General features: G+C 31.9%; 2 protein-coding genes across 2 annotated transcripts; both read right to left on the bottom strand.

Annotated features, from left to right (window-relative positions):
* Positions 1-10,713: 10,713 nt before the first annotated feature.
* Positions 10,714-12,369, bottom strand: LOC128183975 (galactose-specific lectin nattectin-like). The gene is made up of 5 exons (XM_052853221.1): positions 12,175-12,369; positions 11,994-12,072; positions 11,763-11,857; positions 11,318-11,411; positions 10,714-10,931 (listed from the first exon to the last, which is right to left on the bottom strand). The coding sequence occupies exons 1-5, from the start codon at positions 12,337-12,339 to the stop codon at positions 10,714-10,716; spliced, it is 651 nt and encodes a 216-aa protein (XP_052709181.1). The 5' UTR covers positions 12,340-12,369.
* Positions 12,370-18,149: 5,780 nt separating this feature from the next.
* Positions 18,150-20,897, bottom strand: LOC128183977 (C-type lectin mannose-binding isoform-like). The gene is made up of 5 exons (XM_052853225.1): positions 20,720-20,897; positions 20,552-20,630; positions 20,088-20,181; positions 18,846-18,940; positions 18,150-18,423 (listed from the first exon to the last, which is right to left on the bottom strand). The coding sequence occupies exons 1-5, from the start codon at positions 20,882-20,884 to the stop codon at positions 18,203-18,205; spliced, it is 654 nt and encodes a 217-aa protein (XP_052709185.1). The 5' UTR covers positions 20,885-20,897; the 3' UTR covers positions 18,150-18,202.
* Positions 20,898-21,430: the final 533 nt, after the last annotated feature.

Raw genomic sequence — 21,430 nt, 5'->3', positions numbered from 1 at the left:
TGGATTGGTTAGACGACGGTTATGAATAAATCAAAAAATTTGCGATAATACATGCCAAAAAGAGACGTATAACAATTTATAATTACATTCAATGGTGAAATATCTATGGAACTTTACAAAGCACATGCTAGTCTCGAGCAATCTTATTGTGAATCTAATTAAAAAATACAAATTTTTTTTTATGCGTAATGCGAGAATAAAAAAAGTTCTGCAATGCAATCTACATTGATAGCTGGAATGGGGCATTAAAGGAAACATCTACATCTTATGTTTATATTCACATTTACCTTTTCATTATTTAAACATTTCCCCATAAAACGAATGAAATTACGTATATTGTCGTTTACAACGTTGCAAAGAAGAAACAGTCATTTTCCCTATATGTGAATGTTGTCATTGTATCAACAGTCTACTTGATTGTCTAAGAACAGCCTGTGTAAAGTAGAGTTAGTGCTCTCAATGTAGCTGTAGCTCTGATCAAGAATTTTCTCACGCAAAATAATCAGCAAAAGTATAAAGAAGATATCTATGAACAATGTAAAACTTATCAAATAAAACTACTTGAATCGAAGTTAACATTTTAAAAGGTTAACAATGTATCTATGACATTCTTACTCCAATAGGAAAGTCGTGCTTTGGATTGTGTATATTTTTGTCCCGACATGCATGAATTATAATCAATTTCTGTTGGAGAAAGTAATAAACATATTTAATGGATGTAAATACATGTATGTTTATCATCAAAAACACATTATAGATTGATATAATAATATTATGGTGTATCGAACAGCCTTAAAAGCACGAATTTATACTTAGTGACCTTGTTGTCTGTGAATAAATAAAAGGTTTTTAAAAAAACCCGGGAATATTCCCTAACATAGAAAGGACCTTTAAATGTCCTTAAAACACTGCTATGATATGATTTCTTTGTTCCAGCAGTCTAAAATTTTACATGTGACAGTCCGATGTTGATACATTTCTTAATATCAGACCGTTACCAGTGGTTACAATACTGATATCCTTTAAAGTCGGACTGTCTCAGATAAATCAACAATGAAATTCAATGGCAGTGTTTTTAGTACGATATGTGCCTCAAACACTTCTGTATAAAAATATCAGACAGTTTTCCGCCCTAACGGGCCTCGAAACTCTCTGATATTTTTTTCATACAGAACAGTTTTCGGCATATATCTAACACGAATTGCTTGAAGAGTCATATCTCTAAATATAGACACATTACATAGACGGGTACATTTACATAGCGAGTATGTTTTGTTTGAAGGCAAAAAACGTCGCGCATTCTATCGAACACGGCAATAACCATCTTCGATAGCCAAGGGTTTCTGATCCGCACCGCTTCTCTCACGAAGCGGTGCGGATCAGAAACCCTTGGCTTGCGAAGATGGGCAACAACCAAAAAAAAGTTAGGAAGATAATAATATATTCTGTATTTTAATGTTAACATACATAAATTTGATTTCTTCTTCTTTATAGCTACATGAATAAATCTAATTCTGGCTCTTCAAAATCGTCAGAGTTGTAATTAAAATCATCCTATGATTCTATTGTATCTAGATAAACGCCTAGTTCAGATAAAAAGGTGGAAACATTTTATCCGTACATACTTTCATTGACCTATTGCTTCACTATCGATGCTTTCATCTTTTATTTTGCTTTTAATTACTTGTACATGTATCTTTGAAATCAGCATACCGGTTAAGGAGAAAAATCAACTTTCTACATTGAAGCTTACATTGTTTTACAATCCCTTGTTAAGATGAAGACGTTTAAAATTCAAGTTTATAACGGAGACTTCACACAGTAAGTAATACTGAAAAAAAAATTAAGCACACTGCAAACTATTATGAAAAGTGTATTTTAAAAATGCACCTGCCTCGGGATTCGTACCCATTAAAACAAGTCGGTCAAAGTTACTATCTAATCTATCTGCATAACCACACGACTAATCTAGACTTGACTAATAGTGGAGAAATTTAACAAAGCGTTTTTAGATTTCAGAGGTATTAACATTTTTTTTTTCAAAAAGGTAGATTACTAAAAAATATGCCTCAAAAATCGGAAATAGCAGTTTTGAAAAAATCGTCTTACTATATACATTAAGATTAATTTTGTTTTAAGGAGGCAGTTTTTCACAACAATGAGGATTCCCCTTTTATAAAGGGTGAAATCGGCCATATTTGTCGGTGCAACCAATTTCAAATTACATGTATATAATCTTTTATGATAGTCAGTAAACTTTCCAGATAAAATTCTACACTGCTTTATATACAACGTTGCAAGCAAAGAAAGAATTACATCACATTCTGTAACAGTTACTTCGATTTTTCCATTTTATCTGCAACTCCTTTAGGTAAAATTAGTATTGGAGCTGCATCACCGTTTTTGAAAAAAAAGTTGCGATTTATTGTTGTTTGACAGGTAAAAATTCTAAATCATATGCTAGTTACATCTATATTTCATCTCTCCAATACTTTTTCTAGTTGATTTTTTAAATGAAATGCCGGGGAAGACACTAACCGGCGCTGTTTAGGACCGATTTCGGTTGAACAAATACAGCACTTTGTATTAGCGGCCATGCTGTTATCATTTGGAACATTGTTTACGTACTTTTTTCTTTCCCTTGAGTAAACAGTATAGAAACATCACGAACGGAGACTGTTCGTCATATGAGATTTGTTATGCACTTATTGATTGGTCGACCACTTATAGTAAACCCCAATCAGAATTAAGGAAAAAAAATCCCGACTTTTGATAGCACGATAGGCCAAGGGTTCGTGAGAAGCGGTGCGGATCAGAAACCCTTGGCTTGCGAAGATGCTCCTAAGCGGAAAATAAATAAGCCTAGGTTGGCTTAAACAATGGCATGTAAAAAACCATAATATCTGCTTTCTTGAAACTTTAATGACAATCGCAAGTTTGAGGTTTAAAAAGTTAAACAGAATAAGACTGGTACATGTTTTTGCCATTCTGAATAGCTTAAAGAAAGGGAATCTTGAAGTTCTTACGATCCATACCAAATTGGTCATAAAAGCATGGGTGCTCAGACTCTCAGTTTTATTATTAACTATTGTTACTAGGGTTCTAGTCACGGGACACTGAGCAGAGTGGACGCGTTTTCACTCCTCTCTGTCATTTTGACTTTATTTTCTTGCTTTGATGCAAATTTGTGCTTCCAAAGTTCATCTGGGTGATTGTCTAGGATAATTTACCCCTTGGAAGTTTTTGATTTTGTTCGACTTCGTATATTTCATGTGATTTATTGGAGGATTTGCTAAATCGCACTGAAGAGTGAGTACATACTCAGTTCTGTTTACCAGTCACCTATTGTGTATATATTGAATCGCACCTGTAAATAACTGTAAATACCACTCATTTTGACTTCCTTTTCTGTCACTGCAAAATGGCACAATTATTCAAGCCTATCTACATAAAGGATAGTGAATTGTACAAAGAAGAGAACGAACGTATTTCTAATTTTGATCTTCTTGAGGCGGTCAGTCATTGTGTTAGCGCTGATGCTATCAAATGCATCCAGCTCGATCGAAATCTTTGGCGAATTTATTTCACTGATAAACAAAGTAGGGATTCTATTCTATGTGAGGGCTTTGACTTTAAAAACCACCACATCTCTGTATATGACTCGAACCCCTACTCCGCTGGCCTAGAACATCCCAGTGACGAATCGCTCAAAGTTACGATATGCGGGGTTCCCCTCTCAGTTGATGACTCCGCCATCCTTGAGATGCTGTCAAAGTTAGGAGCACATCCAAAAAGTGAGCTCAGATATGAAAAAATCAGAAACCCTGCAAACAATAAAATGACAAGCGTTTTGAATGGCAATCGGTTTATATATATCGAGCCACTTGCATCAAAACCTCTACCACGCTTTAGCTACTGTGCTGGGCTTAAATGCAAGATCCTGCATCGCGGGCAAAATTCTGACAAACCTACTATCTTATGTACAAAATGCTGGAAAAATGACCACTACACCCGTAATTGTCAAAATGAGCAAAGTTGCGCAGCCTGCAAAAAACCCGGACACGAACCCGGCTCAAGCGTTTGCGCAAAATTTGTTGCAGATCCAAAAAATGTTGCTACCGTCCAAGGCGCAAAACATGTGCTATCGAATTTCTATCCATGCGATCTTAAGATCTTTGGAGAAAACTTCAAATCTGCAGAGCAGGCCTACCAGCTAACCAAAGCCATTCGTACAGGCAACCTTGTGGCAGCAGACAAAATTCGAGATGCCAAGTCAGCTTTGGAGTGCAAGCTAATCGGCAACACCGTTACTAACACCCCACAGTGGAGGGATGAAGCTGATGATGTCATGGAGAAAATATTATGTGCAAAGATTGATCAGTTAAAGGAAATGAATGATCTTTTAGCTTCCTCCAGGCCCCACACCATCTTCGCCCACTCCGTATACGATCTCTACTGGGGCACCGGCTTGGACTCCGAAAAAACCGCACATACTGCTCCAGATGCATGGCCAGGTCAGAACAAGTTTGGCAAGCTGTTACAGCGTCTTGCGGACAAACGACGAACGAAGCCGCGTTCCGTCTCCATGTCCAGAGCGGTAAAAACCAGGCAGCAAGGCATCGATAAGTACACGTGTTAATCTGTCTCTACTAACTCTATTAACCGGACACAACAATGACTTCTGTTAAATTTATTTCTTTGAACTGTCGTGGACTTAATGATTATAAAAAAAGAGTAATTTTATACAATTGGGTTAATGATATTAATTGTGATGTTGTATTTTTACAAGAGACACATTTTATATCTGAAAAAGAATATATTTTTAATTCAGGCTGGAAAGGTACATCTTTTCATAGTTTTTCTACTTCTTCACACAGTAAAGGTGTCTCAATTCTGATAAGTAGCAAATTTCACTTTACATTACTAAACCAGCATAAATCTGCAGATGGCAGAATTATACTGTTGAATATAGAACATGATAGTAAAATTATTACACTTGTCAATATTTATGCACCTAATTCTGAGAACGATCGGGTTGATTTTTTTAAAAAGGTTACAAAATGGATTTCAAAGTATTCTATTAATAATGAAAATGTAATTCTTGTAGGAGATTTCAACTGTTCTCTGTTAAAAGATAAAGATAAGAGTTTAAATAGTTTTAAAAATTTACAAAAACATTTCGATTTTGTCGATCTCTGGGCAAAAATTTAACCAGAAAAAAATGGTTTCACTTGGTGTGATGGTAGCGACACCGCAAAAAACAGAATAGACTATGTTTTTTTAACGCACCTTTTTTGCTATAAACCGGAAAATATATACTTACGTAGGCCGCCGTCCGTCTCAAATGTAAGAATGAGCGACCACATTGCTTTAATTTTTAAATGCGAAATTTCCTCCAATAGCAGGGGGAAGGGATATTGGAAGCTAAATACGTCTGTCCTTTTTGATATACAGTATTGTAAAATTATCAACGATTTTTTATTGAATTTACCAGATGATATTAAGCTAGAGATGAATCCAAAAACTAAATGGGAATTGATCAAACTTAAAGTTAAAAATTTAAGTATTAGTTATTGTAAAGAAAAAAGCAAAAATATGAAACGGAAAATACAATTTATCGAGAGTGAATTAGAGCAAATAGAACATCAACATCATTTAAATATTAATATGATACGGAAAAAAGAATTAGAGAATGAATTAGACGCATTATATGAAATTAAATCAAAAGGAGCACAAATAAGGTCAAGGGCCAAATGGATTGACGAGGGAGAAAAAAATTCATCCTACTTCTTAAGACTTGAAAATAAGCATCAATCAAAAATGTTATAAATAAAGTTAGCAATGCAGGATCGACCTTTGTAAAGACTAACGTAAATGGAATGAAAAATAATAAGTCACCTGGAATAGACGGTTTACCTGTTGAATTTTATAAGATGTTTTGGAAAAATATCCGGAATTTTCTATATGAAGCTATATCCCAAATTTATATCGAAGAAGAATTAACTTCTACACAAAAATGTTCAGTTCTTTCACTTATACATAAAAAAGGGGAATTAGATAAGTTAGAAAATTACAGACCAATAAGTCTCACTAATTGTGACTATAAAATAATTGCTTTTATATTTGCCAGAAGATTACAAAAATTAATCGATAGGTTAATAAGTAAAAATCAATCGGGTTATATAAAAGGAAGATATATTGGCAATAATGCTAGGCTTATTCTGGATATTTTCGAGTATTGCGAAAATACAAATAAAGAAGGAATTTTCTTATTTGCTGACTTCCAAAAAGCGTTCGATTCAGTTGAATGGAACTTTTTAATAAAATCACTAGAAAAATTCAATTTTGGGAATAACTTTATTAAATGGATAAAAATTTTGTATACCAATCCAAATTTCTATATCAAAAATAATGGTTGGATTTCTAAAAAATGTAAAATGCACAGAGGAATACGACAAGGATGTCCCGTATCAGCAATACTATTTTTATTTGTAATGGAAATTCTAAATGAAAAAATTAATAGCTCAAATTCAATTCGAGGCTTTAGGTTAGAAAATATGGAAAAAGAAATAAAATGTATTCAACATGCCGATGATAGCACCTTTCCTTTAAGAGACATAACCTCTCTAGAAAAAGCAATCCAAATCATAGAAAATTTTGGAAATGTTTCAGGAACAAAATTAAATCTATCAAAAACTGAATGTATAGTATTGGGAGAACTTAGAAACATTCTTAAGGAGGATACAACCATAAAAAATATCAAAATAAACATAAATACAGTAAAATGTCTAGGTATTTACATAGGACATAATAAAATAGAGTGTAATGAAAAAAACTGGCTATGTAAGCTGAGAGAGTTCGAAAAAATATTGGACTCATGGCGAACAAGAAAGCTAACTCTCTTCGGAAAATGTCAGATAATTAATTCTTTAATTATTTCTAAGCTTCTTTATGTCGCAACAATACTTGAAAACCCTGATCAAACTATATTTAAACAAGTAAACAAAATTATTTTCTCGTTTCTATGGGGGAAAAGAGAAAGAATAAAGCGTAAAACTCTAATAAGACATATAGCAGATGGAGGGATTGGTATCACCGATTTTGAAACTAAGGTCAAAGCTTTAAAAGCATCATGGGTTTCAAAACTTATTCATTCTAACAATGATTTAAATCAACTCTTGAACGCTTGTATAGAAAGATATAATTTAGATATTTCTTATCTATTAAACACTAATATTACAAACGCACAAGACCTAAATATCAAATACCTCCCACATTTTTATAAGGAAGTAATATGCGCTTTTAATGAATGTAAAAACACTGATCGAGAGAATATCCAGTTTCAGAATATATGGTTCAATAGAAATATAACGTATAAAGGAAAAACAGTCTTTTTTCCAAATTGGATTAAAAGCGGTTTTAAGTACGTGAATGATTTATTCAATTCAAATGGATTCAAACCAATAAACGAAATCAAAGAAAGTCTGATATCTACAAACAATTACCTATGTGAATATATAACTCTAAAAAGTGCCCTTAAGAAATATGCCGCTAATATTAACTTACAGAATATAACACATAATAGAAGTACAAAGTTGTTTTTCAATTTTCATGGATATTTCGAACATGTCGAAGGAAAAAAATCTAAATTTTTTTACCACATCTTACTACAAAAAAACTCAAAAAAGCCTAGAATGGAAAATTTTTGGTCCAAACTTTTTTGTATTGATGACCGTCAAATGTGGGGTAATATCTACCAAGAAAAAGTGAAAAAGATATTTGATAAAAATGTATCAGAATTTAATTACAAATTAATACACAATATTTTATCTTGTAATAAATGTGTAAGTAAATGGAAAGAAAATTTTGACAAAAATTGTCTGAACTGTAATGTAGAAGAAGACATTAAACATCTAATTTTTGATTGTTGTATATCTAACCCCATTTGGAAGAAAGTATCTGATATCTTAAATATAAATGTTACATGGAAAGTTATTGTTATTGGTTTTCCAGCATATTGCAACAAAAACACGTTTATCTTTAATAATGTTGTATCTTTTGTAGCTTATAAAATGTACAAATATAAAATGAAATGTAGAGTTTTGAACGACATTGTAACATATAATGGTTTATTATGTTTTTTGAAAAGTGCACTGACACAGTTTTATATGACAGTTAAATCAGCAAAAAGCATTATGTTTAATTTTGATATTCTTAATAGATTGAATGAAAAATTGTAATTATATTTCAAATTATGTTTGTCTAAAGGTGACCTGGCCTTTAGATTATTAAACTGGTAGGGGGAGTCTCTGGACACTTACACTGATTTCCCCTACACATATCTACCAGAAAAATACTTTGCTGTTACATGTATTAGCTATATCTATGTACAAATCGAAATATTATGCTTATAGTTGAAAATTTACTCGTAAATGAATGCCATTGTGAAAAATATAACTCTAAAGGTGACCAGACCTTTAGATTATAAAACTGGTAGGGAGATTTTCTGGACACTAATACTGTTATCCCCCCTACGCATCTAACAGAGAAATATACTGTTACATAAACCTGCTAATTACTTATGTACAAATCTAAATATATGTTTGATATCTATATATTTTTCATGTAACAACCTGGTTATTTTTTTTCCTTTTATCTTTGCTGTATTAATGACATACTTAGCATGAAACATTTCATGTGCGGAAATTTACTTGTAAATGAATATTTTCCTCCTTTTTTTCGTGCAAAATTGTAATACAAAAACATTTCAAAATGTATGTTGTACTAAGCCTCTGCGCAGGCCCACTACCTTCTGTTTTGTTACATATATATGATTGAATAAATGTGTGAAAAAAAAAAAAAAAAAAAAAAAAAAAAAAACTATTGTTAACCATGCGACCATAAACTTTTTTTCAACCCCATGTATTGATTACCTACATTTTATTTGCTTGAAAGATCTTTCAAATCAGACGGCAATTAGAAGAAAGTTTGAAGTGACTTTAGTATAGATAAGTGACAGTTATGTTTTACCTTGGTATACATGCCAAGTTACATACAGAGCAGTTGACCTTCACCTTATTATCAAAATATGTAAATGTGCAATCGGTACAAACTGTAAATTTAGAACAAAGACTATCAAGATTATCTAAATGAGCACCCGTCACCGTTTTTAGTTTTTTATAAACCCAACCTTGGGCGCAGAAATGAGGAATGGTGAGTTCTTTGGAAACTATTGCCAAAAAGCAAACTATAAGAACAAATTTTAGTTATATGTAGAAATAATCTCCATCTACACTTAAAAACCCAGTGTACAAGGAAGAACAAAACATACATAAGTATGAAGTGAAAGCTGTTACTTATCTTTCTACCCGTGAGACAAGTAAAGTATTTAAAATATGACACAAACTTTCTGTCACTTTACAAAATAACGTGAGCAGGTTTAGGTTCAGTTATTTAAAGCACAATTTTATATTTCTATTAATTTTGAATATGATTGATTTTAAATAAGTTTTTTTGCAGGAGAGTTATAATCTAAAGAATTTTTAAAATGTTCATTATGAAATAAAAAACCCAATTTATTTACAATTTAAACAATTGTGCAACATGGTAACGGAAAACGTAAGTACTTAAAAAGGCCTAAACAATAACAATTTTAAAAAATACTGTAATGACCGTAGGCGTGTAAATGTTCCTTAATTTAACGACTTAAAAAATTATTGGATCTTATGTGTTTAATAATACTTACATTTGATATATGATTTTCGGTTCACGCATTAATATTTGCTTTAGAATACAGAGCACAATATTCTAACAAATGTGTTATTCAATTTTAACAATTTCCAATAATTTAAATTTTGTTCATATTTATATTAACGTTATATAGGGCGTTTATTTCTCTGAATTAACAAAGTTCAAACTCATGCATATGCCATTGTAAGAAATATATCAAACTGAATTAGGCATTTTCTTAATTTGGTAAGAACATCATATGAACCAATTAGTTAGTATATGTTGCAAAGGTTTGTCTCTTATTGCGTCTGTTGTAGGCAATAATTTAAGAATGTGGGTGAGGAGCTTTCACGTAAACTGATTATTATGTACATATTAGATAGGTTGCGTAGACTGTTACCAAAGTAATAATAGGGGATTGTACTTATAAAAAAGCCCCAACTACCAGTGATTAGTATTTTCCTTAGAGTCCTGCCATAGTTTTTCAGTTACAAGCAAAAAAGTAAGGCATTATCATTATTCATCTGATATTAAAATCATTACTATTTATTTATTTAGAAAATAAAGAGCAATCTTAAATTTCACCATGAACTTGGTTGGTCACGTGAATGCCAAAGAGATTCTGATAAAGTTTGATCACGTACCAACCAAGTTCATATTTCGGTGAATTTAATAACATTGCTAATTGTTATTTCTATTAAGGTTTAAGAAAAGCAACTCGTCTAAAATATATACATAACTGTGTTTTTATGTCTTCAGTACAGTAATGAATCCGTCAAAAGATAAGCGCCTATGGTAATCATTGTCATGTCATTAAAAATTTCACACGCGCACACAAAAAGTTTTCGCTTTACAAATGCTTCATCTAAGAAACATATTTGTAAATGTTAGTATTACAAGATTAATGTCACATGTTTTACATGTATTGGTTCATAAATACCGGAATTGAAAGTTACATTAAATGATGAACAAAGAATTTGAAAACTAATTTATTTTTTTCTCACAAAGGAAGTAAAAGCTGTAATGACATTTTGAGTCATGCCATTTTTCTTGGCCTTTATTAAAGATAACTGCACAGTGTTCAATCGATCGATGATTGTCTGGTTCGCCACTGGCCCAAGGGAGATAGGTTGCGGTTTTTCCGGATGAGAACCACATCCATTGACCTTCTTTTCCTAAATCTACGGCATCAATGCATGTTTCTTAAATGTATATTTTAGATTCAGTGAAACTATCATAATTTTTACATGATACTTCCATGGATATTATTTTATATGGTATAGGGTAGTATATTAATTATAACTCATCATATTTGAATATGTTACATATATGAAATATACCAATCGATGTCACTGGTGGTCGTAAGCATAACATAAAAAATGGATATTACACGTAACTATTCTCCTTTCACTTAAATAGAGAGCAATAACGTTTTAAAAGAATTTTTTTTTAAATTATTTCATCATATCGTGTATTTCTCTCAACCCAGGCATAAAGGAGAAAAAACAAACAGAGCTATAAATACAAACACACTTAAATACTTCAAGACTCTCTATATCCTGTGATTTAATGGTTTGACTAGAATTACCTGTTTTGATATCAGGATATTGTTTTCTTAACCATTGGTTTTCAAGGTCATCCTCAATGTGAGCAAGGGTGCTATCAGATTTTCGGCAATTCATCTTAAAGAAAAGCATACGTATATTTAGTCAATTATAGGTAAAATCGTAGAAAAAATCAAATATAATAAAATGCATATATCATATTGTTTATAAAAGAGGCTGGATGGTCCATCCATTACCTATCAGATCTTGCGTAAATTCTTGGATATTGTTTGTTTAGATCTAAAAAGTGGGGACCAACTCCGGCAAAATTAGATTTTTTTATATGTAATTTTAAAAATAATGTTTCTTTTAAGAAAACAGTGCGAGGGGCCGGGGGCAGCCACCCCACTGATGTTACGAGTCTGGATTAATATAGTCCAAAAATTACCACAACCATTCAGTCCTATTAAATAATTTATCTGCCATTACCTGGGCCTGAAACCAGTTAACTTTTTTGTAGAATACTCGATAACAACTACTCTTTCTTGATGTCCACCCTTTTGGACAAGATTTAGGTAATGGAGCTGAATAAAAAAATTGTGTATTAAATAATTGGAAAGAACATGAAACATATTTTAAATTCATAATTTTTGCGTATTATCTTTCATAAGTAAATGGGGTTTTTTTCGGGCAAAGAAGCATGACACACCGGTTGCATACCATGTTTTGCCATAGAAGTCCGTGTTAAGCACCTCTCATTAGAACATCTTGTTTCAAATGTGGTTAGGAAGACGCTTTCCTACGAAATTATGTACAATTTCAGCAAATGTGTATTTCTTCTTTTTTAAATCTATCAGAAACACCAACGCAAATAATAAAGAAAAAACAAAAGGTTAAGTACCTTAAGAAAAACCTCGTTTGACTTGGACACATTCCACAGATTTGAATGAAGATGGAACAGCTGCTTGTTAAGCAAAGTCGAACAATTAACCTTTAACCTAACGTCACGATTTGCTGCATAGCCAATGCTTAAATAGAGCGTCAGAGTCATCCAAACTGTCAACATACTCCCTTCTTGATCGAATTTAAAAAGGTAATGATAATAATTAGAAAAACAGAAATCTGACCAGTCATATAATATATATGATATAGATTTACTTACAAACATGGTTGATTGCAATATTGCGTGAGTACTCCGACGGATCATGCATATGGTACATTCAGTTACAAGCTGTCCCGACTGAAACCTGACACAAAACGTATCAAATGAAAGGAGGAAAACATTGTCTAACATTTTGAAAAACACCACAGTCACGTTATCCAGGATATTGCACAGAGACAGTGAATGTCATCAATATTTGTTTATATTAAAAACCACATACATACAGATTATACGGTATACAAACAGCTTTTTTTCTTTTAATGATAGAAGGGATAAACTATTCTACATTTATTGGGACATTTTAAATTAGAAGGCTTGACGCATATCATAAAATAGAATTTGCAATTTTAAAAGCGAGTGCCAAATTCAAATAATCATTGATATAAAAGAAATTTATTTGTTTGATGTCTTCGCATTCGAAAGATGGGAATTTCTCTTATTTTACTTCCATTTTTCATTGAGTTTTCATTCAAGGTGTTCTTCGTTGCTAACTATGAATGGGGTTGATCAACATGCTTTTATTTTCTAACAGTTCAGGTTTTTTAAGATTTACACCCGATTTACATCCGATTCTAGCTCTATTGGAAATGTTTGCTTTGTCCTTTTTTTGGGGAATGAACGAGAAAAGGAAAGGTGCAAAGTAGTCTCTTTAATTTGTACTAGTGCTGATCAGGGCCATTTTTTTCTCAAACTGTCTGCAAAGGATTAGAACGAGTTATCGGACTTTGTCAGATAAATTGTCGCTTTCAATTACTTGAGCTTGGAAAATTCAATTAAGACCAACCCAGTATCTCACAAATGTAAGCTGTAAACCTTCGTTCATCAATCGTTTTTGTTTTAATTTAAACAAAACCCCGCACTGTGTCACATACGTTTAGAAAGCTAATTTGAATGATCTGGGAATTGTTTACAATGTGAAATAGTAAATTAGAAATTGTAACTGAAATGTTGATGAACACTAGCTATAGAATCCTGAAATATCACGGTCACAGATCACAAATGTAAAATGATTTCTGAAAGATGGAATAACACATCATCACAAAAATGGTTGACCTCTAATCGAAAAGACATTTCTTTTTATTAAACCGATTCCATCGACGGCAACATGTAACTTACTCCAAAGCCGTGTGGATAAAGTGTCGGACTTGTGATTCATTGTGATTTTGAGTTTGTATCGTAGAGGGGGCTTTTGTTGTTACTTACTGAAGTAAATTTTTAGAAATTCATTTTTTTTTATCCCCAAAATGCAAATATTTCGCTTATTTTACATATGTATTGTTAAGCTATCATTATATCTTTCATAATCAGATAATTTACTATTACTTTGATTGACTTTTCTAGATGGTGGGTTATTCCACCTCAATGGACACTGGTACATGTAGGTAAAAGAACACTGCACATTTATATGCTTTTTAAATGTATCTTGTCAAATATCGAAAGAAAAATTAATAACGAGGATGATAAATTATTGCCTAAAGACATAATACAGACAATAATATAAATCTGTTGATGTTGTTTATGTGTTGCTTTAACAAAAACCCATCATGAAATTCTTATAAATTTTGAACCAAAAAAAAGATTCAGTGTTATCTTGGCAAACTAATTTACGTGTCGATGTGTTGAAAATTAAATAGCAACCATTATTCTATCTGGGAGAATATAATGGGTCTAATTACGGTCTAAGAATGAAAATAAAATATGTCTTGCTTTCCTTTAAGAAGTGATTTCCTTTGGTCTCAATGTAAGCGTACATATCTCTTAGCTAATTCTAAAAAAAAGGTGCTCACTTGATCTGTAACGCGGAAGTCTAAATACCTATTATAAACATGTCTCACCCTCAAGTTTATTTGTAATCATTTTCATCATTCAATATATCTACACGTTATTCATTATACAAAGATAAAACTGACTTGCGATTACCGAATTGTCAAGGAAGATAATATTTTGTCGCTCCGTAATAAAACAACCTCCATCGATTCTCTTTTTCTAATACCATATTTATTGAATTAAAGCTACTTCTTAGCATCACAAAAATCAATCGAACAGGCTTTTACAATTTAAAATCATTCAAATTTTTTGTTACTGAAATGAGCCTGTGCAATTAGTGTTATTAATCTCCCTTAAATGGCAACTCTCATCAACCCAACAACGGAAATTTTGTCGGAAAACATGATTTTTTTTTTTGAAAATGTTAATTGTGTTCAATTTCGTAATTTGAATTAAAAGAATTTTTTTGCAGTTGTAAACACATTATTCGATTAAAATTCGCAAAAAGTATACAGAATGAAAACTTAAGTCAGACACTTAAATTTAATGTCACAAAATTATCTAAGAGTTCATTTGCATTATATATTGATTTTTATATTAGTAGTTTATAGTTCTTTTTCCTCCTCATTCTTATCTCCGTTACTTTGTCATTAGAGTATGGTGGTATTTCACATTCAAACTACACAGTTATTTCTCATAGAGTAAAACATAGTGCAGTAATACAAAGGCATATAAAGAACGTTGGATGGTCAACATTGTGCCCATCAGAACTGCCTTATATTTTTAAATATGATATATTTGGTAGTTAAATATGTTGTTAGTAAAGAAAAACAAATTAAAATGTTTGAGATTCAATTTTGTAACATTTTTCTATGTATTTATACAACGCTCTTTTTTGTACGGTGGTAAATACAGTCAGAAAATGGATCAAACCAGCCCTCTTAAAGTAGTTGAATGGAATGATGGAACTTGTCATAGTCACTTGTACTACTTAAAATTGATATACATTCGTTCTGTATACGCAGATACCAATCTTTTTTAAAAATGACAGTTGTTATGGTAAAACAAGCAACAAGTTTTACTTCCGCGTTCAGCTATCTTTATAATAAGCAAAGATTAGGGACAGAAGTCTGTGTAACTCCTCCCTAGTATTTGTACGAGAAATGAAAAAACTACTGTTTTTTATAAATTGAGTAATGTTTACTCGTTTTATAACTTTCTTTTATGTATATGTACATGCGAATATAAGAGGTAATTTTGGATGAGCATGCGTAGACACATAAAACATCACAGTAAATGAAAAAGCATGTACCGGAAAAAAACCACTTACATAAAACAACCAATCTAAGCATCCGTTTTGATGTAACGTAATTACCATCTATAATTTAATAAGAGTTAAAGTATCTTTCACTTGGAAATACTTCAGCTATTTATGTTTTTACACAAGTTCAGATGTTCAGGTTTATTGAAATACTTTTAACTTACTTCGTCCTTGTATGATTTATATCTATCTGATCACTATAAAAAAATATATAGTCGTTCACACATCAACCAGACAGCGCCAAAGCATCCCAATTTCTTATAACAGTATATATTATTTTAATCATTATCACTATTCAATCATTCTGATTAGCCGATCCGAGAAATCACAATGAACGCACGATTCCATTGGATACCCAATATAGCGGTCTTTCCGAATAAGATCCATGCGTAATTGGTTTTATTCGGAGGATCACCATCATACACCTCTGGTAATAGTACAAGAACCACGTAATCAAGAGATCCACGATCTTTGATGCCTTCTAATTTTGCCATGTTTAGTTCATAGTTGCGCCATTTAGAGGCCAAATACTTCTTGGGCACAATGCACATGGCCCTTGTTTTCCTGTAGACTGCTCATGATACTGTCAACTTTAAGTGCGTGTTGGTTGGCAAATGTTTATTGAATGGAATAACAAATCCAAACCTTTGTATATTTTTCACAAGCACTACGCGTATGATAAAACTTGAAAACACTGCAATAGTTACTGCAAAACCAATCTAACAACCTAAATACGAGGTGCATTGTTTTCTCAAGATGGCTAGAGAAGACCTCAGAATTTTTAAATAAAAGATGCATCCTTTGCAGAACAAATGAAGTTTTCAAAGCTGATTAAATTTATTCTGTGTTCTTGTAACCATAGTAAAAATTCTTGGTTTTCAAACTGGTTGCGTGCACTGACACTTATATAGTGTTGTAAATTTGTTGTCAGACAGATCTATCGATCTTAGATCAGACATTTCATTCATCTCCACTAACCAATCAGACAAGCTGTTGTTACTGACATTCAAGTACACCAATTTCCATGAGTTTTTAAACTGCAGCTTTAATAGCGAGAATATCTTATTGAACTTCTAGACTGTACATGTTTCAAATATTTCGCCATATCTGACATAAACTCTGTATCGAACCTGTTGTTTGAAAAATTCAAGTATTTCACATTAGGTCCGTTATTTACTGGATTATGGGAAAACATATTGTTTGAAATATCTCATGTAATGGTATTGTTTATGAATCGTATCAAAGTCTTGATAATGATAAAGTTCATCGGTTTTTATTCAGGAATAAATGGAACAACACAAATGTGCATGCACATTTTTTTGTAAATGTTTAACAAAGGTTATTACATTCACGGTGCAAATGTATGTGTCCGAAGTATGGTGAACTTAACATAAACTTCCCAAGTGCACATACATGTATATTAAGTATTTTGAATAATGCTTCATATAAATTTAGATAAAAATACACAACGTGTATGTAATCTACGAAAACAATTCCAAAGTTTTACATTGGTTGTATGATAGATACATTATCTGGTATTTTAAAGAAAATCAAGGACTTTTGACAAGTCTGAAACACATTTGGAGCTTACATCATATTTAAGTATTTACATTTTAACAATAATGAAATATACATTTGTGATTTGCCTTTAACTACCTCAGTGTGACATTTTTCACTCATCCAATATGAAGTAAAATTGTGAAAAAAACGTAAGCCTTTAAATTCATTAAGTGAGTTTAAAATTTCAAAACATCCCGTTCGCACATATTTTTCGTGGAAGTTGGGAAAAAAATGAAATGCTACACATTACTTATACAAATACACCTTTGCACTACATGTACATCATATATGTTTTCTGCATTTTTCATTACTCAGTCTAACTTTAATAACATTATTGAAAACAAATAAATTAATTGAATGAAAACAATCGATTGTTTGTTTAAATATGTCATTTTAACTTGTATAAGGCAAATGCAGATATGAATAATTTTTAAAGCATTGTAAGGATATTACTATGCATGAATGATACCATTTGTCAAAATTCTCTGTTTTCTTAATTTCATATCAACTTAATTAAATTTACACGAAAAGAGGAACAATTTAACATAAGGACAGCAACGTTATTCTCAGCAACAAAATTAACAATCCTTTTATGTTAAAAGTTACGACTAACCTTTGGCTAGGCTTAACTTAGGTCGGGCGCAAAGTTACGCCTTTTAGTGAAACGGTCCTTAGTTCATATGTTTAACTTAGGTCCGGATTTACGCCAGGCGTAAGGTTATGACAGGCGAACACCTTTTGGTGAAACATGACCCTGTTGTGAATGAAGTACAGTTAGAGGAATATTCTATTTTTCTTTATAATGAGCGGTTGTTTAATTATAATTTTACTATTTCTTTAAATATAAAACGATATGTGGTTTACAGGGAATTAAGGTTTTGATTTTTGAAGCCAAAATATACAGGATCAATGTACAGCTGGTCAGATTTTTTCCGCAAACGTCTTGCCCTTAGAGCTGGAAGTGATTTTTGATGCTTTTCACTTGAAAGCTATAATTAGAATCAATGTTTAAGCAGCTCCGAAAGATGAATATAAATTAAAGACGAATAAACCTGTTGTTTATTTATTCTAAAAAATATGTAATAATATGAAATTCAATGAAAATAAATAATGAAAAATTCACACACTATTTATTTTCTTGCACATGAAGTTAAGGCTGCTTGTACAGTTTCCATCATACCATTTTTCTGTGCCAGAATTGAACATGAATGCACAGTGCTCCGATGAATCATAGTTGTTTGGTTCGCTATCATACCAAGGGAGATAATTAGCAGTTTTTCCGGATGAAAACGACATCCATTTACCTTCTTTTCCTAAATCAACGACATCTATCCATGTTGCTGAGGTGAAGATGAATTAAACCATATATTCAAAAACTATTATCCTTGCTTTGCATATAATGTTTTAAATTTCAAGGTATTCTATATCATTGGTCTTATAATTTGCATAATGTTGTTTTAAACATATAGAAAAGATATGCCAAAAAACCATAACTTAAATAAATGAAATTAAAAATGACTGAGGCAGAATCAAAACAATTTGAATATTTTGGGTTTTTAACTATCAATTTTGAAATATACCACAGATGGGAGATTGGAGATTGATTAATTCACTTTCCTTCTATTGTTTTGACACCGAGAGGAAAGGAACACAAGACTTTTAATATAGCATTGAGATACTAGTATATAAATTTTATCTTTAGCTCCTCTATAATAACCCTACATGTATTATTATTGTGATTTTGTGCTTGTGTTAATATTACCTGTTTTGATATCAGGAAATTGTTTCTTTAACCATTTATTTTCAAGCTCATCCTCAATGTGAGCAAGGGTGCTTTCATATCTTCGGCAATTCATCCGAAAGGAAATTGTATATTTAAAAAAAATCAATGTTTAGACTAGATCGATTAAAACAAATTGTATACAGTCAAACTTCGGTATCTCGAACACCGATATCTCGAATACCACGGATATCTTGAGGTATATCTGTGGTCCCGGCCAGTTTTACTATAAAAATGATTATTAAAAAACCCTGGAATGTGGAACACGGAAATCTCGAAAACCCCGGTAACCTCGAAGTAAACTTATGGTCCCAGTCACTAAAAGACATGCGTTATCTTGAGGTCAAGTCAATTAACCGCCTCGGTAACTGCACACCTTCAGTGCACTGTCTCTCTTTTACGCCGATTTTCCTACTGAACAGATCCGTACAGCACGTGCTATTACTGAGGTCACCTGTGATTTTCACGCCTTAACAGCCCCAAACTGTTGAACCCCTTTCTTCATAATTACGCAAGCCAGGTTATCGACGATGCTCACATAGTGACATCGGATGACACGATAATTAAACATAACTGGGAATGATTATTTTTTAAACAAATAAAAGTGAAAAAGAAATCGAGAAATAAATTAAGTAAATACTTCTTGAGTAATATGAATCCACACTAGAGACTTAATTCGCGGTAACCATCATCTCTGATAAACAATTAAACAACGGACCAAGTCTTAATTCCGGAGACAGATGATCTGGCAAAGGTACTTACCATTAAAACAGAATTCAACGCTATAACAGAAGTCGAGAAGGTATAAGTAATCTTGACTTTTGTTTTACATTTTTGTTCTAGAGTAATGTATATCCGGTTATAAGAATTGCTGACAAACAAACACGATCGCAAGTCTTCTTTTAAAAAGTATTTAGATAATTTAAGAACATTTCAGGTTTTTATATTTATTTTACATATGAAATAAAACACATTGAAATCTTTAAGTGTTTTATTATAAACTATGAATTACGATTACATAAATGACTATATACATGTGTGTATACATTTATAGAAAAAATATGTGCATTTGCGTGTCTTGAAACAGTAAAGACCAACTTTCATCAACTTCGATATCTCGAACCCTCGGATATCTCGAAGTTTTTACTCAGTCCCGCCATTTCGAGATACCGAAATTTGATGTTATGTAATTCATCTTTTGGAAAATTATAATTCCCAATTACCTGGGCTTGAAACCAGTTCACTTTATCCGTGAATACTTGATAACAGCTTCCCTTTCTCGACTTCCACCCATTTGGACAAATTTTAGGTCCTGGAACTAATTAAATCCAAAAATTTATATTAATAAATCAGAAATAAATATTATTCATATAAATAGATTTTAATATTTTTGTTTCTACCGGTGTTTTTGGCTTTGTAATTTAAAACACCCTAATTCATAATATAATATATTATAAAATATAAATTTTGTGTCTCTACATGTATTCACCCAATTCTATTAATTTATCTTTTGCAAGTTCTTTGCAAAACCTTACGCAAAATAGCATTTCAAAACTATTCTTAAAAATCATTAAAAATTCTAGAAACATTTTTTTTTTTATTAAATTAGTATTAACATGCTCTAAAAAATATGATTATTGGAAAAGTCGTATTTAATCTAGAATTTAACAGTATTCTCTTAATCATACCATGCTTTTCCATAGAAGTCCGTGTAAAACATCTTTCATGGGAACATCTTGTTTGAAACGTGGTAAGGTAAACGCTTTCCTGGGAAATTACAACAAATGTGTAGTTTTCTATTGCTTGACGAAATAAACGTAAACACACAATAAGGTAAAATATACTAGGTAAAGTACCTTAAGAAAAACCACATTTGTCTTGGACACATTCAACAGTTTTGAATGAAGATGGAACAGCTTCTTGTTAAGCAAGGTCGAACAATTAACCTTTGACATTACGTCACGATTTGCCGCATAGCCAATGCTTAAAAAGAGCGTCAGAGTGATCCAGGTTGTTAACATACTCCCTTCTTGACCGAACTTCAACAGTGATGTGATAATTAGTAGGAAAAACCAATCTGTCACACATTCAATATATATATGATATAGTTTTACTTACACACATGGTTGATTGCTATATTGCGTGATAAATTCGATGCATCATGCAAATGGTAGATTCAGTTACAAACTGTCCCGACTAAAACTTGACACAAAAAGTATTAGATGAAAGAAGGGAAAACATTGTCTAACATTTTGAAAAAAAAACCGAGTCACGTTATTCACAATGTTGCAAACACAGGGGCCAAGCCCGTTTTAACATAAATTTCAATGTAACCATAAATAAAGAAAGGAGTCGAACTCTGACCCAGATAAAAAACTACCAGCTTGCTTCAAAAGCCTAATAAATCAATTATTTTTTACAACACTTGCAACATGCATGTATTTTCCTTAAAAGTAATGTCCAAGATACACTCATGCTGAATTTCAAGTTGATGGGTCTTTAAATAGTTGAGATATACGTCATTATTCTCTCGAAGTCTTCTATTTATTTTTACTCGGGCATTTACC

This window comes from Crassostrea angulata, chromosome 5 (genome assembly GCF_025612915.1).
Source record: "Crassostrea angulata isolate pt1a10 chromosome 5, ASM2561291v2, whole genome shotgun sequence".
NCBI classification, from domain to species: domain Eukaryota; kingdom Metazoa; phylum Mollusca; class Bivalvia; order Ostreida; family Ostreidae; genus Magallana; species Magallana angulata.
This window is presented reverse-complemented; position numbering and strand designations above follow the sequence as displayed.